The sequence below is a fragment of the Arachis hypogaea genome, chromosome 11 (genome assembly GCF_003086295.3).
Source record: "Arachis hypogaea cultivar Tifrunner chromosome 11, arahy.Tifrunner.gnm2.J5K5, whole genome shotgun sequence".
Taxonomy (NCBI): Eukaryota; Viridiplantae; Streptophyta; class Magnoliopsida; order Fabales; family Fabaceae; genus Arachis; species Arachis hypogaea.
Window position 1 is genome coordinate 64,128,229 of NC_092046.1, and position 22,546 is coordinate 64,150,774.

At 40.0% G+C, this 22,546-nt stretch overlaps 2 protein-coding genes across 3 annotated transcripts; both read left to right on the top strand.

Moving 5' to 3' along the window:
• Positions 1–267: 267 nt before the first annotated feature.
• Positions 268–3,098, top strand: LOC112722168 (uncharacterized). 2 transcript variants are annotated; one of them, XM_025773137.3, is made up of 2 exons: positions 268–1,936; positions 2,567–3,098. In XM_025773137.3, the coding sequence occupies exons 1-2, from the start codon at positions 579–581 to the stop codon at positions 3,057–3,059; spliced, it is 1,851 nt and encodes a 616-aa protein (XP_025628922.1). In that variant the 5' UTR covers positions 268–578; the 3' UTR covers positions 3,060–3,098. The 2 variants fall into 2 exon arrangements, with proteins under 2 accessions (XP_025628922.1, XP_072063053.1); XM_072206952.1 differs by having other exon boundaries at positions 2,645–3,098.
• A 5,525-nt stretch (positions 3,099–8,623) lies between these two features.
• Positions 8,624–9,052, top strand: LOC112721428 (uncharacterized). Its single transcript, XM_025772493.1, has one exon. It carries the CDS (start codon positions 8,624–8,626, stop codon positions 9,050–9,052), a length of 429 nt encoding a protein of 142 aa, XP_025628278.1.
• Positions 9,053–22,546: the final 13,494 nt, after the last annotated feature.

Consider the following 22,546-nt stretch of genomic DNA (forward strand, 5'->3'; position numbering starts at 1 on the left):
GGCGCTACAACTCTCGGTTTTGCAGGATTGAAAGGTTTTACTGGAGTGAAATCTGTGTTTGGGATATTTAGTGATTGTATTGGGATATGTTAAGATTTAAAATGTTTAAAATTGAATTGTTAAATTTTAATTTTACTTAAACTGTGTTTTGAATTTGTATTTTAAATTAAAAAAATATTAAATCTATTTAAATGTGTTTGCTTTATTTTTTAAATTAGTATCATAAAAAATTGTTTAAAAAATAAATTTAAGAATAACTAATTGTATTGTAATTTGTAAATAAGGAATTTTTTTAATTTAAAATTGAAAGGGAAAAAAAAAAGGAACAAATGCGCCTACATACAAATCCCTTAATTGAATCTGAGTTGGTAAGGAATAATGATAAAGGATAATGGAACTGGTCAGGTACACAGGTAGACGCCCTACCCAGTCCACACTGTCACACACAACTAGCCTCTACGACAAATGAACCACACATTAACACCAAAGTCACCAACATACCTTCAATCCAAAATTTTCTATAAAAAATATAAAAAAATCCCTTAAATCTCAGAAAAATAACCAAAAGAATAAAAAAGATGAACCTGTCATCAAATTCAAAACCATGCTTCAATGGCTGTTTCCCATCTCCATTATCCCTTGTCTCTGCCGAATCCAGTGACACTCCCAAACCCAGATTCAGCAACGTAGCTTTATCAAACCAAGAATTCGCAGAATCAATTTATTCCACTCTTTACCCTCACACATACTTCACCAACCACGAAACTCTACCTACTCTTCAAGATTCATACTCCAACTTCATCAAAGCGTTCCCAAAATTTCCCAACACTTTTAAAATCGACGAGATTCGTTCCCAAGAGTACCATCACCTCACTTTCTCTAACACTTGCTTCGATTACACAGGCAACGGTCTCTTCTCCTACGCGCAACAACAAAGATCACTACTCTCCACAACTTCACTTGCTGCTGCTTCTTCTTCTTCGTCCATGTTTGCAACCACGGAACCATTATCGTTCTTTGACGTATCGTACAAGTCAGTTACTTTGCCTTCACAGATTCTTTACGGGGGCCACGACACTGAGCTAGAGTTGAGAATGAGCGAAAGGATCATGAGATTCATGAACGTATCAGAATCCGAATACACGCTAGTTTTCACTGCCAATGAGGTCTCTGCTTTCAAAATTTTGGCCAATTCTTTTCAGTTTCATCCAAACGGAGAGCTTCTTACAGTTTATGATCATAGCAGCGAGGCATTGGAAACGATGATACAAGTATGTAAGAATCAAGGCGTGACCGCGCTCTCGGCTGAATTCTCGTGGCCGAGTCTGAAAATGAATTGGCGAAAACTGAAGAAGAAAATCATAGCCAACAAGATAATAAAGAATAACAATGGTAATAATAACAATAAGGGTCTGTTCGTTTTCCCTCTCCGTTCGAGGGTTACCGGGACGCCGCATTCCTATGTTTGGATGTCGATGGCGCAAGAGAAAGGGTGGCGCGTGTTGCTTGATGCTTGTTCCATGAGGCCTAAGGAAACAAGCTCGTTAGGGTTGTCCATGTTCAAGCCAGATTTCATGATTTGTTCTTTCTATAAAGTGTTTGGTGAGAATCCATCTGGGTTTGGGTGCTTGTTTGTCAAGAAATCTAGCATCTGTTCGCTGAAAGATTCTTGCAATGATTCAGCTCTAGGAATTGTGAGCCTTGTCCCTGCATTTAAGAAACAAAATTTGTCATTCATTGCTGCTGCTGATGTTGATGATGAAGAAAATGAACCAAAACCAAAAGACCAGTGTTCCAATTCAAATTCAGTTCTGAAATTGGACTCATTCAACTCTGGGAAGAGATTTGGCCACATGATTGATACTTTCGGTTCTGAATGCAGAGGATTGGACCATGCAGACTCGGTGGGGCTAATGTTGATTAATTGCAGGGCCAGGTACTTTTTTTTTTGGTAGTGTGCCAGGTACCTTTTTAGCACTATTAAAATTACCAATTTACTAATGGGTGGTGACCACTAACCCCTAAGTAAATATCCGAATTCTAATCTCACCTTATAAGTACAATAATTTATTTGTCAACTATAAATTATGTGAGAAACTAGAAAAAAACTCTAATTAACTCACTATCTTATCTTATTTTATTTAGAGAAAGTATAAAAAGCCAATAGAGTATCTATACAATGTGTACAATGAGGATATAAGAATGTTCAATTCAGTAGGATATCAGATGTTTATTATCCCTGATATCTTATTGTGTTCGATTCATTTATTTATTATATATGGCCAAAAACATTTATTATTTCTTGCTAATATTGACCAAATCTAAATTCTTAAATACTAAATTCTAAACTCTAAATTCTGACAATATAAAAAACAAAGTATTGGCTTCTAGTTTTAATATTGATAGAAAGTGTTGTTTCTTGGTCATTTTTTTTTGTTGATGTATCTTATGGTATTTAATTCTTGTATTTCTGTTTTTTTTTTTTTTTTTTTTGGGGGTAGGTTTTACTTATACAACGTTAACAAGTTCTTTTTTCTTTTTTTTTTTTTTGGGCTAATTATATTAGGTGCCTTATCAATTGGTTGGTTAATGCATTGTTGAGTCTACAACACCCTAATCCTGAAAATGGGATTTCAATGGTTAGGATCTACGGCCCAAACATAAGTTCACACCGTGGGCCTGCAGTGGCATTCAACATATTTGATTGGAAAGGGGAAAAGATTGATCCTAAACTAGTGCAGAAACTAGCTGACAGGAACAATATCTCATTGGGTTCTGCATTTTTACGTAATATGAAGTTAGACAAGAATCAAGAGGAGGAGCAACGAGCCTTGGAATCTAGCGCTTCTGATGATTATAGGCCGGGCCTGTACAAGAAGAGAGATAGTCATGGGCTTGGCCCTGGGATATTCGTGGTGACTTCTACACTTGGTTTCTTGACAAACTTTGAAGATGTTTACAGATTGTGGGCTTTTATTTCAAGGTTTCTTGATGCAGATTTTGTGGAGAAAGAGACATGGAGATATGTAGCTCTTAATCAAAAGACAATTGATATATGAACTTGTTACCCCATTTTATTTATTTTAGTTTCCATTTCAGTGGTACTTTGCTTTTTTCATTCAAATTGACTCAGCCATTCCACTTATGCTTAATTAACTTGGACACACCAATCATGTTCAGAATTTCAAGACAAAAACCAGACAGCTATCAATATCCGCACACTACTCTTCATCCAAATTAGAGATTTGGTAGAAGAACACAAATTTTGTAGAAGTTTGGTTTTCGGGGTTTTTAGCTCGATAATGTGATAACTGATAACATGATAATAGAACTGCAGAAGAAACAATCTTTGTGGAGATCATGGTGACCACAACGAAAAAAGAGGTAGAGATGGTAACGTGTTAAAATAGAGTAAAGTATCGTTTATCTCACTAATATTTAGGTTAAGTTTTAATGTTAATTCTAATATTTTAAATTTTATATTTAAGTTCTTAACGATTTTAAAATTATTACAACATTATTTTATTGTTAACTCTTAATAATTTTGTAACAAAAATACACAGGTTAACGTTATAATCAAGGTTCTGAAAACCGGATCGAACCGGCCGGTTGAACTGGTTCAACCGGGAATCAGCAAGAAAAACGGTTCGGTTCTTCCTCTAAATCGTTAAACACAAAACCGTTCTAAAACCGTTGAACCGGCTAAGAATCGGGCGGTTGGATCGGACTGAAAACTGACCGGTTTTTAGAAACGACGCCGTTTTGCCATTTAGAACAGAAAAAAAAAACACACTCACACTTCACCCCCCAAACCCATTCGTGCTAGCCCTAGCCCCAGTCACACTTCACACGATGTCTCCCTCTCCTTCCCCAGCCACTGCCCTAGCCCCTAACCCAAAAGCCTAGCCTCTTCCACGGATCCGCCGCCGCCATCCGTCGGAGGCGCCTCTTCCTTCCCCCTGTCCGAGACCGAAACCCCTAGCTCGGCACGTAGTCGCGTCGTCTTCTTGCTCGAGTTCGAGCTGCAAGCCGTGGTCTCGCCGTCGCCGTCCTTCTCGTCTCGCCGTCGCCGTCCTTCTCTCATTCAAGGTTAGTGGTCTGAACTCTGAAGTTAGTGATTGATTTCTGGTATGTTACTGATTCTGTTCTAATATGTGCTTTTGTTACTGATTTGTTACTGATTCTGAAATTGAGTAATGGATTTGTTTCTGAAATTGAGTAATGGATTTGTTACTGATTATGTTCTATGGTCTTATGGATGATTATTTGATATCTAGCCATTCTGTTGCTGTTTTTAATTTGGATTATGATTTATTGATTTTAGTTATGGATGGAAGTATTAATCAAGAAGCAATTGCTGATAATGCCTGTTTAAGTAATAATTCGTCTACCAATCCTCCTAATTCAAATGATTCTGCTAATCCTAATCCACTAGTTCGAATAATAGTCAGTCACAAGGTTCTTTTAATTTATGAATGTATTTGTTGATGGATCTGTAATTAACTAATTACCCAGGTTAGTGTTTTAGTGTTTTCTCTATTTTAGTGTTTTCTCTGTTTTCAAATTTATTGTTACTCTGTTTAGTGTTTTCTAATTTCTCGTTGGCTAGTGTTTTACACTTTTACTGGTTGTTGATGGCTCCTAATTTTTTTGTTGACATTTGCTAATGGCTTTGATTTGTAGTTGCTGGTTTTGCTTTGATTTGTAGTTGCTGGCTCCTCCTAATTATTGCTGGTTTTGCTGGCTTTGTTTGTTGCTGAATGTTGGTGGCAGAATTTAGATATGGTTATATTGATAATTTTTTGATTTTTCAATGTGTTGTGGCTGGTCTTTACTTTCGTATCTGGTTATGGATACTTCTTTGTTTTGTAGTTGCTGGTTTTACTTTGATTTGTAGTTGCTGGCTCCTAATTATTGTTGGTTTTGCTGGCTTTGTTTGTTGCTGAATGTTGGTGGCAGAATTTAGATATGGTTATGTTGATAATTTTTTGATTTTTCAATGTGATGTGGCTGGTCTTTACTTTCGTATCTGGTTATGGATACTTCTTTGTTTTGTAGTTGCTGGTTTTGCTTTGATTTATAGTTGCTGGCTCCTAATTATTGCTGGTTTTGCTGGCTTTGTTTGTTGCTGAATGTTGGTGGCAGAATTTAGATATGGTTATGTTGATAATTTTTTGATTTTTCAATGTGCTGTGGCTGGTCTTTACTTTCGTATCTGGTTATGGATACTTCTTTGTTTTGTAGTTGCTGGTTTTGCTTTGATTTGTAGTTGCTGGCTCCTAATTATTGCTGGTTTTTGCTGGCTTTGTTTGTTGCTGATTGATGCTTCTAATCCTAATCCTAATCCACCAAAGCAAATTTGCAACAAGTTCTTGTGGATTTTGATGATTGATAAATCATGATGTTGGGATTTAATATTTAAATATGTTTTTTTACTATTTAATTTTTGAGTTTGTATTTTGATAAGATCATATGGATTTGGTTGATGATATTTTATGTAGTGTTTTAAATTTCGAAGATATTTTAAGATTTATATTAGACTATAATTATATTTTAGGATGTTTATTTATAATTTATTTATTATTTTATTCTAAAACGGTTTTTCCGGTTGAACCACCGGTTAGACCGGTTGGACCAATAAACCAGTAAACCAGTGACTAGAGTGGTTCGATGACCGGTCCGATTTTCCGAACCTTGGTTATAATTCATTGTTGTGGAAAACTAGTCTCGTATTACTATCAGTAAAAAAAATTAAAAAATTAATAAATAAAAGAAAAACAACAGTAGCATGTAAAAAAAGGAAAAGTAATTAGAGTTTTGTATTGCTAGTGTTATTTTTCTTTTATTTATTTGTTATAAATATACATTCAATTCAATTAGGTATCCTTTAAAAATAGTATAATATTCAGCCTTTTATTACAATAATTTAAAAAAAATTAAAACAAACACATTTAAAAATTATGAATAGATTTACTGTCTTTTTAAAATTAAATACACATCTAAAATACAAACTAAATAAAATTGAAATTTAAAATTTAAATTTTAAATTTCTATTTCAGATTTAATATATTTAATTATTAATATATTATAATTAAAAACATATCTAAAAATTAAATTATTCAAAATTCAAAATTTTGATTTTAAAATTATAAAATAAACCTTAAACCATCTAATTATTAACTAAATCCGTACAAAACACTCAAAGAAGCAGAGAAGTCATGGAAAACAAAACCAGAGGCTCACATGGAAAACTCAGAGGCGCACATCGAGAAGTCATCCTCCGCCGTCGTTCATCCGCGCCACCTTCCTCTTCCGCGCTCATCTTCGACACTGCCTTCCTCCTTCTCCTCGGTGCTCATTCACAATGCCACATTCCCCTTCGTTAACACTCATCTTCGTCGCCGCCTTCCTCCTCTTTCGTTCGCATCAACCTCGCCAAAAACTTACATAAGGTTTGGTCGTGTCTTTGACACCATTACTTTTTTTTATTATTCTGTATAAATTTTTTATTTTTTTTGAAACAAAAAATCGAATAAAATGGCCTGAAGAGATTTTCATATATATTACAATGTTAAATTATTTTTGTATGTGCGATTTCTGTATTTTGAATTCTGTATAACTTCATAATTTTAGATGTATTACAATTGTTTTTTAATGTTTAAATTTAAATTTTAGATTTATGATTTTGGATGTGTTTCAAAAATATTTTCTGTATAACTTCATAATTCTAGATGTGTTACAATTATTTTTTTAATGTTTAAATTTAAATTTTAGATTTATGGTTTTGGATGTGTTTCAAAAATATTTTTTGTATAACTTAATAATTTTAGATGTGTTACAATTGAAAAAGAAACTACAATTGAAAATATTTTAGTTTGTATATATAATTATATTCGACCATTCATCACTAGAAAATTGTAAAACAGATTCTGCATTTTATCAAAGCTACAATAAGTAAGGGATTAATTTTTTTCTAAATGCACTGACTTGAATTTTTTTTTCTTCAGATACAAATTGAAATATTATAGTAGAATAGAAGAAACGTAAAACAAGTAAACAATAACTAACTATGAAGTGGGTAGGAAGTTAGAGAAATTTTAGTTTTTAAAATTTAAATTAATCTTAATTATAAATGTGTATCCTAAAAAATAGGAATATGTTTTAATTAAAAAATAAATAAATAATATTAAAGGCTGATCAAAGGCTGAATTTTGTTGTACAAGTAGCATTTTCCATATACATTTGTTATGAATGTTTTAGACTATAATCGTATTTTAAAAATTCAAATAGATAGAGTCAGTTATAAATGTATGTAACTTAGCTGTGTCAGCTAAGAGTAAGGGTGGCAAACGGGGCTAAACTCATCGGATCGGCCTACGTAACCCGCCAAAAAAAATGGTTCGGACTGAAAAATTAAGACCGCCACACTTTGAAAATCCGCCTAAGCCGCACCGGTTAAACCGCGGGCTTTGGCAGGGTGAGACGGGACCCCCCGGCGGGCCAATGCTTTTTTTCGCTAGGGACATTTTTTGATGTTCTAATTTAGTGTTTTGGATTATATTTTACGTTTGATTGATTATATTCTAAACATGTAGATGTTTAATTATATATTTTGGACAATGTTTATTTTGCATTCAACAATATTAGCGTTCTGGCTCGACCCGCCAGCGACCTGGGTCGAAGCCCGAACAGCCGACCCGACGGTCACATTACCCAAACTGAGAGGGAACACACGCCTTTCCCTCCTCACCATGTAGAGCCTGGACAGCTAGCAGAAGCTTTCAGGAAGGTGGGCCTGATCACAAAGGGCCCACCCGAGTATGGACTATAAGAGGGCAGGGACCTATCCCTCCCCAAAGATATGTGACCTAACCCAACCCTAATAGCTGACTTGAGTGTCGGAGTTCTTGCAGGTGGCCCTACCATCTCGTAACCTAGCGAGTCTCAACGGCCGACCTTCCTCAGCTTGCATCCAAGTGCTAACCCCTCCAAACCTCTGCTCCATCAAGCGTATCAACCCAGACAGTAGGACCCCCGAGAACCTGAGCAGACAAACATTGGCGCTGTCTGTGGGGACTTGGTGGCCGCATGGCATTATTTCTGCCGTCGGACGAGCTTCGCGAAGAATGAGGGGCCCGTGTGAGAAGTAGGGTGAGTTTCGCTGGTGCCTCTTGCGAGCAGTCAGGGCCTGTGACCCAGTGAGGGAACCAATACTCCCGATCTCCCAAAAGACACCCTATCGGAGGAACGGGAGATGACAACTTAAAAATAATGCAGGAACTCAGGCACAGAGTGCAGAACTTGGAGCGAGAACTCGCAGCGAGAGATTGCTACTGCCCTTCCCACAGCAGGGACACCCGCCCCAGCTTGTCCGCACCCGATCTCCCACGATAAGGTCGGGTGATCGTGGGAGGCATCCTAGGAGGGGGAATGAGTGTGTGGAAACCAACGCTTGGCCTCGCTCTCAAATCCGCTCCCAAACCCCCGAGAGAACGGAAGATTATGGGGAACCCAGAAAAGCAGAGGGAGGAGAAGGCGGGACCCCATCATCATGGGAACAACCCCTTTCTACCCCTCCATCCTTAAAATCCGGCTGCCAAAACACTTTGACAAGCCAACGGACATGAAGTACGATGGGACCAAAGATTCCCGGGAACACCTAACGACCTTTGAGGCCGGGATGAACCTGAAGGATGTCGGTGACGCAGTAAGGTGCCAAGCCTTTCCAGTAATGCTAACGGGTCCCGCGATACGGTGGTTCAACGCACTCCCGCAGGGGTCCATTACGACTTTCTTGGATAGAACTCATGGGTTCCTAGCGCAGTTCACCACGCGCATTGCCAAGGCCAAACACCCGATCAACCTTCTGGCATCACCCAGAGAAATGGAGAACCAACCTAAAAATTTCTGGACAGGCTTCAATGACGAATGCATGGAAATTGACGGCCTGACCAACTCGGTAGCCAGCCTGTGCCTGATGAATGGTTTGTTGAACGAAGACTTCAGAAAACACCTTACTACTATGCCCGTCTGGACCGTGCAGGAGATCTAAAATGTGGTAAGAGAGTACGATAATGATGAGGAAGTCAGCCAGATGGTGGCCGCTAATAAGCGGCAGTCGACCAACCCACCTCCCCGCCAACCCAGGTATGCAGACAAACCGAGAGAGACACCAAAAGAAGGGGCGTCAGGGAAACAACCCAAGCCGTTTCCTCGGGTGGGAAGTTCACGAACTATACACTCCCCTCACGGCCCCCACAGCGGAGGTCTATTAGCAGATTGTGGACAAGGGCATCTTGTCCAAACCCCGACAGCTGAAGGACAGGACTGTCGGGAACAAGAGCTTGTACTGCGACTACCATAAAAGCTTCGGTCACAAGACACAAGACGGTTTTGATTTGAAAGATTCTTTGGAGCAGGCTATCTGCGAAGGCAAGTTGGTTGAGTTCTCCCAATTCATAAGGGAACCGAGAATGAGAGAGCACGGGCGACCTGAGGAAGATCTTTGGTGCCACAACCACCCGAAAAATCCTCCCATGGTGATCACGGCGATGATTGGAATGGGCCTGGTTAAACGGATTCTTGTTGACATGAGATTGGATTCCAACATTATGTTCAGAAACGTGTTCAACACCTTGGGGATCCGAGAGTCCGATCTCAGGACCCATCATCATGGTGTCATCGACCTGGACGACAGCTACATAAGGCTCGACAGGGTAATCAGTCTTTCGATCTACATTGGAACCGGAGAAAGTAAGAGGTCAGTAATGGCAGATTTTGTCATCTTGAGAGACTCCACAGCCTACAATGTCATTCTTGGAAGGAAAACAATTAATGAACTCTTGGTGGTCATATACACCAAGTTTTTAGCAATGAAGTTTGTGGCTGATAACGGAATAATCAATTCCATCAGGGGAGACCTAGAAACGGTAGCCGCTTGCGACAATGCTAGTCTCTCCCTGAGAAAGAAGTTGAAAGAGGCATCTGGGGTGTTTTTGGCAAATCTGGACGCAAGAGTAGATGATAAATTGAGACCACAGCCGCAAGGGGACTTGGAGAAGTTTCGAGTCAGGGACATGGAGGAGAAGTTCACCTTCGTGAATAGAAACCTCCCCCATAACCTTAAAGAACCCTTCATCGAGGCTGTCAGGACAAATAGCAACCTCTTCGCATGGACTCCGGCTGACATGCCAGGGGTAGACCCCGAGTTTATGTCTCATCGGTTGGTCGTGAAGCCAGATGTTAGGCCTGTTGCCCAACATCAAAGGAAAATGTCACAAGAAAGGGCCGACGAGGTAGCCAGGTATACGGCTAGCCTGTTAGAGGTTGGATTCATCAGGGAACTCGACTACTCGATGTGGTTATCGAACATGGTCCTCGTTAAAAAAGCCAACAGAAAATGGAAAATGTGAATCGACTACTCGAACCTCAACAAAGCGTGCCCAAAAGACTCTTTTCCCCTCTCAAACATTGACACCCTGGTAGATGCAGCAGCAGGATATCGTTTCCTAAGCTTTATGGACGCATACTCTGGCTATAACCAAATACCAATACACCGACTTGACGAGGAGAAAACGGTGTTTATAATGCCAGCCGGTACCTACTTATATAGAGTGATGCCATTCGAACTGAAGAATGCCGGAGCTACCTACCAGAGGCTGATGAACAGGGTTTTTAGCGATCTTATCGGTAGATTTGTTGAGGTTTATGTCGATGATATTTTGGTAAAGACAAGCAAGCCAAGCAACCTTGTCGGCGACCTAGAGGCCGTTTTCAAGTCTTTCTGTAAGCACAATATGAGGCTCAACCCCCTCAAATGCCCTTTCGCTATGAAAGCCAAGAAGTTCCTCGGTTTCATGATACGCAAAGGGGGGTGGAGGCCAACCCGGATAAGTGCGAGGGCATCCTTCGGATGTCAAGCCCAGGTTGCATCAAGGACGTGCAGAGGCTGGTGGGGAGACTTACGGCATTGTCTCGCTTCCTCGGGGCCTCAGCAGCAAAGGCCCGAGGAAGACCCCAGCCTGTGAAGAGGCATTCGACCACTTCAAAAGGATACTCTTGGCACCCCTAATCCTCGGCAAGCCAAAAGAAGGCGAAGATCTATTTCTATATTTAGCGGTAACAAACTAAGCCATGGCATCCGTCCTCATCCGAGAAGAAGACAAGAGCCAATAACTGGTCTACTTCATCAGCAAGGTCCTCTAAGACGTAGAGCTAATATACAAAAAGCTAAGAAAGTTGGCCTACACTGTGCTAATCTCGTCCCAAAGACTGAGGCAATACTTCCAAGAGCACTCCATCACCATGAAAATCGACCAAGCCATTCGTCAAGTCCTACAGAATCCCGACCTACCTGGTCCATGATGACATGGGCGATTGAGCTGTCTCAATACGACATGAAGTACGAACCTAGGCATGCGATCAAGGCCCAGGCAATGGTAGATTTCCTGGTTGAAGTAACTGGTGACTCTTCCGAGAACCCGATCACACGGCATTGAGGAGCCTCCAACCAAGCGTTCGGAAGGGTTGGAATAATCCTCAAAAGCTCGTCTGAGATGATTTATGAACAGTCAATCAAGTTTGATTTTCCGGTTTCCAATAACCAAGCAAAGTACGAAGCCCTGATAGGAGGCCTACTTTTAGCCAAGGATGTCGGAGCTTCGCGAGTCAAGGTCAACAGTAATTCTCAAATCGTAACTTCTCAGATCAATGGGACCTACCAAGCTAGAGATTTCCTACTTCAAAAGTACCTGGAAAGGGTGAAGAAGTTGTGCAACGATTTTGAAGAGGTCATAGTTCAACATGTGTCCAGGGAAAGGAAAGCCAGGGCCCACCTCTTGTCAAAGCTGGCACACACAAAGCTAGGTATAGGGAACTAATCTTTGATCCAGGGATTGATAAAGGAGCTATCAGTGACCCTGTGTGTGACACATGTGATAAACCCCCCTCGTGGATAGACCCATTTCTCTTATTCATGGAAGGCAGAGAACTCTCCAAAGACGAAAAGGAAGCAAAAACGATAAGAAGGGAGGTGGCCAAGTACGTAGTAATACAAGGCCAGCTATACAATCGGGGGTTCAACCAGCCTTTGCTGAAGTGCCTGCACCCCAACCAAGCGGACTACGTCTTAAGCGAAGTTCATGAAGGGTGCTGCGGCCACCACATTGGGGGGAAAGCACTGGCCAAGAAGCTCGTCAAAGCTGGATATTATTGGCCCTCAATGATATCGGATCCGCAAGAGTTCGTGAGAAAATGCAGAAAGTTCCAAGAGAACACCAACTTTCATAAGTCCCCAGTAGTAGAGCTAGGCTCAATGTTAGCCTCCTGGCCTTTCACTCAGTGGGGAATCGACCTTTTAGGCCCGTTCCTAGTGGGTCCCGGGCAAGTTAAGTATTTAATCGTAGCACTTGATTACTACACCAAATGGGTTGAGGCAGAACTATTAGCCAATATATCGTCGGTAAATTTTCGAAAGTTCATGTGGAGGCAGGTGGTTTCCAAGTTCAGAATCCCAAAAGTCGTGATCTCAGATAATGGAACGCAATTCGTAGACAAGATGTTTGGCGAGTTCCTTTTAGGGCTAGGAATTAAACAAAGGTTCTCCTCGGTCGAGCTCCCGTAGAGCAACGATCAAGTAGAAGCCACAAAGAAAATCATCCTCAAAGGCTTGAAAAAGCAACTAGATCAGAAAAAGGACTCCTGGGCTGACCAGCTCACGTCGGTCTTGTGGTCCTAGACGACGACATCACAGTCCTCAACCGGGGAAACGCCTTTCTGGCTCACCTTCGAAGTCGACATGGTGATTCCTGTAGAGATAGGAGAACTAAGTCCAAGACTACTCCTCAGTGGAGTTGAAGAAGCAGTTGAGAAGGATATGATTGACGAAACCAAGAAGATGGCCCATTTATCAGAAACTACGTTAAAGTAAAGGGTAGCTTTGAGGTATAACACCAGAGTGCTAAAAAGGAGTTTCGAGGCAGATGATCTTGTTTTGTGATGCAACGATATCGGGCTGCCAACCCCTGGAGAAGGAAAGCTAGCAGCTAACTGGGAAGACCTATACAGAATAAAAGAAGTAGTCGGCAAAGGGGCTTACAAGTTAGAGCGTCTGGACGGAAGAGAGGTGCCGAGAACAGGGAACGCAGCAAACCTAAAAAGGTTCTACTCATAAGATGCAAAATGCGACTTGACGGCCTAGCGGTTCTCTATTCCAGTACTTTGCTTTCATTCCCCGCTTTTGTTTTTTGATGTCTTGCTTTATGGTTTGTCACCTCCATCACATATTTAATTCAGTTATTGCTTTGTTATTTTTATTTTCGCTCTCTATCTCCATTTATGTAATTAGTCATTAACACCACGGGACCTTGAAACTGATCACCCCGGGAGCCAGTGAAATGATAAGCACCTGACATATGACGGTTGGCAACCTTAAAGCCAAACGGGGACTCCATCAACAAAAACCAAGCGTTCAAACAAATGAAATGGTTAAAAAAGTAAAGGCACGATATCGGCCTAACAATAGCCATTCATGACAAAATGGTAAACGGTTCGAGCTTCTAAATTACCAGGTCTGAAAGGATCATTTACAAAATAAGGCGCCATACCGGCCCAGTCAAAAGGTACAAAATACAAAAATTACAAGTCATTTTCTCGGGATATCAACCATTTTTCTGCCAACAATGGTCTTGAAAGCCCCAACGGCCGAGGTGTCGAAGTCGGGAGATAGCAGCTTGACTTGTGCCTTATTCGCCTCCTCGGTGCTCGTAATCACCTCGCATGCATTTTTAAGGGTCTCTTTGTTCTTCTTCTTCAAGTTGGCAACCTCCCCTTTCAGGCTGCGGCCTTAGCCTTGGCAGTATTCACCGATGCGATGGCATCGGCCACCTTTTTCTCTATGTCGGCGACTTTAGCCTCCACTGCAGATGCTCAACCCAGTGCGGCGCCGAGCTGGCTCTCTAGGGTCATCTCTCGATCGGCAAGGTGGGCCACTGAGGCGTCAGAAACCTTCAGCTTCTCTTCTATGTCAGTCAACTTAACCTTGGTAGTCTCCATTTCAGCTTTCAGTCCGCTGATCTCCCCAAAGGGAAGAACGGTACTTGCCGTCTAGCACCCTAGCCTGGGCTAGAATAGGTTTCCACCTTCCTCGCGATGGTCGCCACACGAAGCATGCAGTTGTAAACCCATCTAGCCTGAGAGGCCAAGTCCCCGTCATGAAAGAAGTCGTCGGTGCCCGGAAGGAGCTGGTAGTCAATAAACCCCCCATCATCAAAATTTTTCTCCGTTACAGTGAGTGCTCCCTCTGGGCTAGACGTCGTTCTTGTCTTCTTAGGGTTCTCAATGATAGTCAAGTCGGGACCCCCTTCATCATCGAGTATCTCCTCAGAAGGGGGATCACACCAGTGCTAGGAATCGCACCGGCACTGGTACCGACGTTCTCCTGAAGAGGGGGACCTGACTAAACCTCAGGGGTGTGGGAAGGCGGAGCCTCAGCAGAAGGAGTTGCGGAGCTGTCATCGCTGTTCCCTGGAAAGAACTGGGCCATCAAGTTACTAAGTCCAACTTTCTCGGCAACCATGGACACTGAAACATGAAAGGAAAGCTCAAATGTTAAAACCTTAATAGGCAGACATACAAGCCAAAGCGAATAATACCAAAAGGGAGGGCAACCCGACGACTTACCCACATAACTTCTACCTATTTCACGGTCACCCATCAGTAGATGAGGGTTGAGGTTATTCTTACCAAAAATAGCCAGCAAGACATCGGTGATATCCTAGTTTTGTTGGCTCAAATCCTTATAAGTACTCTTTATTAACCAATTTGACCCGGCGCCAAAGCTCCAGTAGGTCGGGATACGCCGTTCTCCCTCCAAAGTTAACCAGAAGGGATGACAACCTTCAGCGGCCGTACCTTGAAGTACTTTTCTTTGAAGCCATGAAAGGAATCTTTGAATAACTCGAAGATCCGACGACCCTGCACAGCTCGAAATGATATGTACCCCTTTTTATGTTTCTCTTCTTTTGAAGGGTTGGTCAAGAAGAAAAAGTAGAGGAACACCTCCACTGAGATCGGCAGCTCCAAATATCACATACCATCTCAAAGCATCGAATAGAAGCCTAATTGTTTGGATGTAACTGGGACGGCACCACATCACATCGGTTTAAGAGGGAAATGACAAAAGGGGAGAAGGGAAGTCAAACCCCCAAGTTAGTGAACATGGATTTATATGCCCACATCCAGTCGGCAACCCCGGGAGTGTTCATGTTAATGTGGCAGATATGTTCTCGATCCCCGAGAACAAACATATCATAATGCTCCTCTTCGGGGCCACCCCCGCAGAGTAGATCAGCGTTCCGGAGCTCGTGCAGCTCCACAACGATCATCTTAGAAGCTGTATCCTTAACATTGGAGGTAACTCAGATATAACGGTCCACGGGAACCCTTGGGACGGGATGTTGTGCCATACCTATAGTGGGGGCACCACTTAAAGTCAGACCCGGGTGGTCGGGAACTCGAGAGATACTGAAACTAGTGCTACGTTCTACCATATACTAATCTATGGCCAATTAGAAGCAAAAATGGTGCACTCAATGGTAACCCCCCTGGAACCTATCTAGCAGCAGCATAACCCAAATGGAAGCAATCATAAACAATCTAGGCAATAAAAGAAGAAAACAACAGCAATGGCGGAAACCGGAATTGATCCATTAAAGATAAAGGTAGTCAATGCTTACCAGGAAATGGAAAATGAAGAATGATGAATTCCAAGGAAATGCAGCGAAGCAGGAAAGAACTGAAGTGCTTGAATTGGAGTGAATTAGGAAAGAAAGAAGGAAGCAGAAACGAATGCAGAAGCAATTAGGAGCAGCGTAAAGGAATAGGGAGTGAGAGGTAAGAAGGGAGAATGGTAACTGACACTGAGAAGCGCAAAAGTCAGGGGCAAAATGGGCTTTTTGATGAGCGGATAATTTATACCCTTTTTGGCATTATTTTTACATAGTTTTTAGTATGTTTTAGTTATTTTTTATTATATTTTTATTAGTTTTTATGAAAAAATAACATTTATGGACTTTACTATGAGTTTGTGTATTTTTCTTTAATTTCAGGTACTTTCTGGCTGAAATTGAGGGACCTGAGCAAAAATTTGATTCAGAGGCTGAGAAAGGACTGCAGATGCTGTTGGATTCTGACCCTCCTGCACTCGAAATGGATTTTCTAGAGCTATAGAAGCCTAATTGGCGGACTCTCAATTGTGTTGGAAAGTAGACATCTTGGGCTTTCCAGCAATATATAATAGTCTATACTTTTCCCGAGATTTGATGGCCCAAACTGGCGTTCAAACGCCCACCAGAGACCCTTTTCTGGCGTAAAACGCCAGAACTGGCACCAGAACTAGAGTTAAACACCCAAACTGGCATCTAAGCTGGCGTTTAACTCTGGAAATAGCCTATGCACGTGTAAAGCTCAATGCTCAGCCCAAGCACACACCAGTTGGGTCCCGAAAGTAGATTTCTGCACTATTTGCACTTAGTTACTTATTTTCTATAATCCCTAGTAATTAGTTTAGTATAAATAGAACTTTTTACTATTGTATTCACAGACTTGGAGTTTTGGAATGAGATTATCACTTTTGATTTGGGAGGCTGGCCATTCGGCCATGCCTAGACATTTTTCTCTTATGTATTTTCTACGGTGGAGTTTCTACACCTCATAGATTAAGTTGCGGAGCTCTGCTGTTCTTCATGAATTAATGCAAGTACTATTGTTTCTCTTTCAATTCACGCTTACTTCTTCTCCAAGATATACTCTCATACTTAATCCAGTTAAGTCAGAATGAAGGGGTGACTCGTGACAATCACCCACTATCTTTATTACTCGCTTAGCCAAGATCTGCGTGCCTGACAACCACAAGCGGTCTACATGATGTTCAACGTAGTCATTGGACGACAGCCGTAGTATATTCTCTTGGGTCTCTAATCCACAGATCGAGTCCGTGAGATTAGGATTTTTGTGGTAGAGGCTAGAACCAATTGGCAGCATTCCTGAGATCTGGAAAGTCTGAACCTTGTCTGTGGTATTCCGAGTAGGATCTAGGAAGGGATGACTGTGATGAGCTTCAAACTCACGAATGTTGGGCAAAGTGACAGTGTGCAAAATGATAGAGAGATCCTATTCTGACGCTAGTGAGAACCGACAGATGATTAGCCGTGCGGTAGCTGTACCTGGTATTTTTCATCCGAGACGAGAAATCCGACAGTTGATTAGCCGTGCAGAAACAGTACCTGGTATTTTTCATCCAAGAGGATCATACAGCTTGCCATGGAAGGGAGCACGCATGATTGGAAGAAGACAATAGGAAAGCAGAGGTTCAGAAGCAACAAAGCATCTCCAAACACTTATCTGAAATTCCTACCAATGAATTATATAAGTATCTTATTTTACTTTATGTTTTATTTATATTTTAATTATCAAAACCTCATAACCATTTGAATCTGCCTGACTAAGATTTACAAGATGACCATAGCTTGCTTCAAGCCGACAATCTCTGTGGGATCGACCCTTACTCGTGTAAGGTTTTATTACTTGGACGACCCAGTGCACTTGCTGGTTAGTTGTGCGGAGTTGCAAAGGTGTGATTGCAATTTTGTGCACCAAGTTTTTGGCGCCTTTGCCGGGGAATGTTCGAGTTTGAACAACTGACGGTTCATCTTGTTACTTAGATTGGGTAATTTTATTTTATATTTAAGCTTTTTATTTTTATTTTCGAAAAAAACAAAAAAATTTTAGTTTTCAAAAAATTCATAAAAATTTTTAAGAATGAATTCTAGAGCTTCATGAGATATGTTGAAGCCTGGCTGGCTGTTAAACCATGTCTAATCTTTTTGGCCGAGGCTTTAAACTTTCCATTGTAGAAAGGACATGTCTGTATTTGTTATGTTAAAGCTTGGCTGGCCATTTGGCCATGTCTAACTCTTTTGGACCGAAGCTTTAGACTAACATTGCACGAATCCTGGAATTCTTATTAAAAATTTTGAAGTTCTTTATTTTCTTTTTCCAAAATAATTTCGAAAAATATACAAAAAAATTTAATAAAATCATAAAACAAAAAAAATTGTGTTTCTTGTTTGAGTCTTGTGTCAAATTTTAAGTTTGGTGTCAATTGCATATTTTTATTTTTCTTGAATTTTCAAAAATTCATGCATTGTGTTCTTCTTTGATCTTCAAGTTGTTCTTGATGATTTTCCTTGTTTGACCTTTAATTTTTCTTGTTTTGTGTCTTTTCTTATTTTTCATATGCATTTTCGAATTCATAGTGTCTAAAGTTTAAAAAGTTCTAAGTTTGGTGTCTTGCATGTGTTTCTTTTCTAAAAAAATTTTTAGAAATATGTTCTTGATGTTCATCATGATCTTCAAAGTGTTCTTGGTGTTCATCTTGACATTCAAAGTGTTCTTGCATGCATTAGTTATTTTGATCTTAATTTCTTATGTCTTGTGTCATTTTGTTGTTTTTCTCTTTATTCATTAATTCAAAAAAAATAAAAAAATATCTTTCCCTTATTTTACTCATAAATTTCAAAATTTTGGGTTAACTTAGTCAAAAAATTTTAAAATTTAGTTGTTTCTTGTTAGTCAAGTAAAAAATTTCAATAAAAAATTTTATCTTTTCAAATCTTTTTTCAAAAATCAAATCTTTTTCATTTTTCTTCTTAATATTTTCGAATTTCTTAAATAAATTTTCAAAATCTTTTTTTATTATTTCATAATTTTCGAAATTATTGCTAACATTTAATGTTTTGATTCAAAAATTTCAAGTTTGTTACTTTCCTGTTAAGAAAGGTTCAGTCTTTAAATTCTAGAATCATATCTTTTAGTTTCTTGTTAGTCAAGTCATAAACTTTAATTTTCAAAATTAAATCTTTTTAAATTTCTTTTTCAAATCTTTTTCAAAATAAATTTCAATCATATCTTTTTCAAAACTTAATTTCAAAATCTTTTTCTAACTTCTTATCTTTTCAAAATTTATTTTCAAATCTTTTTCAATTAACCACTTGGCTTGTTTGTTTTAATTTTAAAAAGTTTACTATTTCTTATCTTTTTCAAAACCTCCTAACTACTTTTGCACTTCTCATTTTCGAAAACAACTAACCACTTTTTCAAAATTCTTTTTAATTAACTAATTGTTTTAAATTCTAATTTTATTTTATTTTTTTTCTTAAATTTCGAATTCTAACTAATAATTAAAATAAAAACAAAAATATTTTTCTTTTATTTTAATTAATATTTGAATACTCTCTCTCTCCCTCTCTCATCTCTTTCTATTTATTTATTTATTTACTAACACTTCTCTTGTACTCATAATTCGAACCCTCTCCTTCTCTCTGTGTTCGAATTCCTCTTATTCTCTCCTTACCTCATTCTTCTATTCTTCTATTCTTATACTCACATAAAGGAATCTCTGTACTGTGACATAGAGGATTCCTCTTCTTCTTTGTTCTCTTCTTTTTTATATGAGTAGGAAGAAGGATAAGAACATTCTTGTTGAAGCTGATCCTGAACCTGAAAGGACTCTGAAGAGGAAGCTAAGAGAAGCTAAAGCACAAAACTCCAGAGAGGACCTTACAAAAATTTTTGAAAAAGAAGTAGACTGATGAGCGGATAATTTATACGCTTTTTGGCATTACTTTTAGTATGTTTTTAGTAGGATCTAGTTACTTTTAGGGATGTTTTCATTAGTTTTTATGTTAAATTCACATTTCTGGACTTTACTATGAGTTTGTGTGTTTTTCTGTGATTTCAGGTATTTTCTGGCTGAAATTGAGGCACTTGAGCAGAAATCAGATTCAGAGGTTAAAGAAGGACTGCTGATGCTGTTGGATTCTGACCTCCCTGCACTCAAAATGGATTTTCTGGAGCTACAGAATTCGAAATGGTGCGCTTCCAATTGCGTTGGAAAGTAGACATCCAGGACTTTCCAGCAATATATAATAGTCCATACTTTGGCCAATAATAGACGACGTAAACTGGCGTTCAACGCCAGCTTTCTGCCCAAATCTGGCGTCCAACGCCAGAAAAGGATCCAAAACCAGAGTTGAACGCCCAAACTGGCACAAAAACTGGCATTCAACTCCAAGAAGGACCTCTACACGTGCAACACTCAAGCTCAGCCCAAGCACACACCAAGTGGGCCGCGGAAGTGGATTTATGCATCAATTACTTACTCATGTAAACCCTAGTAGCTAGTTTATTATAAATAGGACCTTTTACTATTGTATTAGACGTCTTTTTGACCATCTTTGGACGCCTGGTTCTTAGATCAGAGGGGCTGGCCATTCGGCCATGCCTGGACCTTCACTTATGTATTTTTAACGGTAGAGTTTCTACACTCCATAGATTAAGGTGTGGAGCTCTACTGTTCCTCAAAGATTAATGCAAAGTACTACTGTTTTCTATTCAATTCATCTTGTTTCGCTTCTAAGATATTCATTCGTACTTCAATCTGAATGTGATGAACGTGACAATCATCATCATTCCCTATGAACGCGTGCCTGACAACCACTTCCGTTCTACCTTAGACTGAATGAGTATCTCTTAGATCTCCTAACCAGAATCTTCGTGGTGTAAGCTAGAATGATGGCGGCATTCAAGAGAATCCGGAAGGTCTAAACCTTGTCTGTGGTATTCCGAGTAGGATTCAATGATTGAATGACTGTGACGAGCTTCAAACTCGCGATTGCCGGGCGTAGTGACAGACGCAAAAGGATAGTAAATCCTATTCCAGCATGATCGAGAACCGACAGATGAATAGCCATGCCGTGACAGGGTGCGTTGATCATTTTCACTGAGAGGATAAGATGAAGCCATTGACAAGGGTGATGCCTCCAGACGATTAGCCGTGCCGTGACAGGGCATTGGATCATTTTCTCGAGAGATGACCGAAAGTAGCCATTGACAATGGTGATGTATCACATAAAGCCAGCCATGGAAAGGAGCAAGACTGATTGGATGAAGATAGCAGGAAAGCAGAGGTTCAGAGGAACGAAAAGCATCTCCATTCGCTTATCTGAAATTCCTACCAACGATTTACATAAGTACCTCTATCCCTATTCTATTATTTATTTTCGAAAACCCATTACTGTTTTATATCCGCCTGACTGAGATTTACAAGGTGACCATAGCTTGCTTCATACCGACAATCTCCGTGGGATTCGACCCTTACTCATGTAAGGTATTACTTGGACGACCCAGTGCACTTGTTGGTTAGTTATGCGAAGTTGTGAAGATATGTTTAGACCATGGTCCTGTGCATCCGTTTTTGGTGCCATTGCCAGGGAATCAATTTCGAACAACATTTCACAACCTGAGTAGCAATTTCGCATACCATAGACATGGCAGCCAAACCCAACAACAATGGTGGAGATGCTAGGAAGGTGCTTGGTGACTTTACTGCACCAACTTCTGACTTCTATGGAAGAAGCATCTCAATTCCTGCAATTGGAGCAAACAACTTTGAGCTTAAGCCTCAATTAGTTTCTCTAATGCAGCAGAATTGCAAGTTTCATGGACTTCCATTGAAAGATCCTCATCAGTTCTTAGCTGAATTCTTGCAAATCTGTGACACTGTTAAGACCAATGGGGTTAATCCCGAGGTCTACAGACTTATGCTTTTCCCCTTTGCTGTAAGAGACAGAGCTAGGATATGGTTGGACTCACAACCTAAAAAAAGCCTGAACTCTTGGGAAAAGTTGGTCAATGCTTTCTTGGCCAAATTCTTTCCACCTCAAAAGTTGAGCAAGCTTAGAGTGGAAGTCCAAACCTTCAAACAGAAGGAAGGTGAATCCCTCTATGAAGATTGGAAAAGATACAAGCAATTGATCAGAAGGTGTCCTTCTGACATGCTTTCAGAATGGAGCATCTTATGTATATTCTATGATGGTCTGTCTGAATTGTCCAAGATGTCATTAGACCACTCTGCTGGTGGATTTCTTCATCTGAAGAAAACATCTGCAGAAGCCCAGGAACTCATTGAAATGGTTACAAATAACCAGTTCATGTATATTTTTGAAAGAAATCTTGTGAGTAATGCGATGACTCAGAAGAAAGGAGTTCTTGAGATTGATACTCTGAATGCCATATTGGCTCAAAATAAAATATTGACTCAGCAAGTCAATATGATTTTTCAGAATCTGACTGGAATGCAAGCTGCATCCGGCAGTGCTAAAGAAGCTTCCTCTGAAGGAGAAGCTTATGACCCTGAGAATCCTGCAATGGAAGAGGTGAATTACATGGGAGAATCCTATGGAAACACCTATAATCCTTCATGGAGAAATCATCCAAATTTCTCATGGAAGGATCAACAAAAGCCTCAACAAGGCTTCAATAATAATAATGGTGGGAGAAATAGGTTTGGCAATAGCAAGCCTTTTCTTTCATCTTCTGAGCAATAGACAGAGAATTCTAAGCAGAGCCTCTCTGACTTAGCAACCATAGTCTCTGATCTATCTAAGACCACTCTCAGTTTCATGACTAAAACAAGGTCCTCCAACAG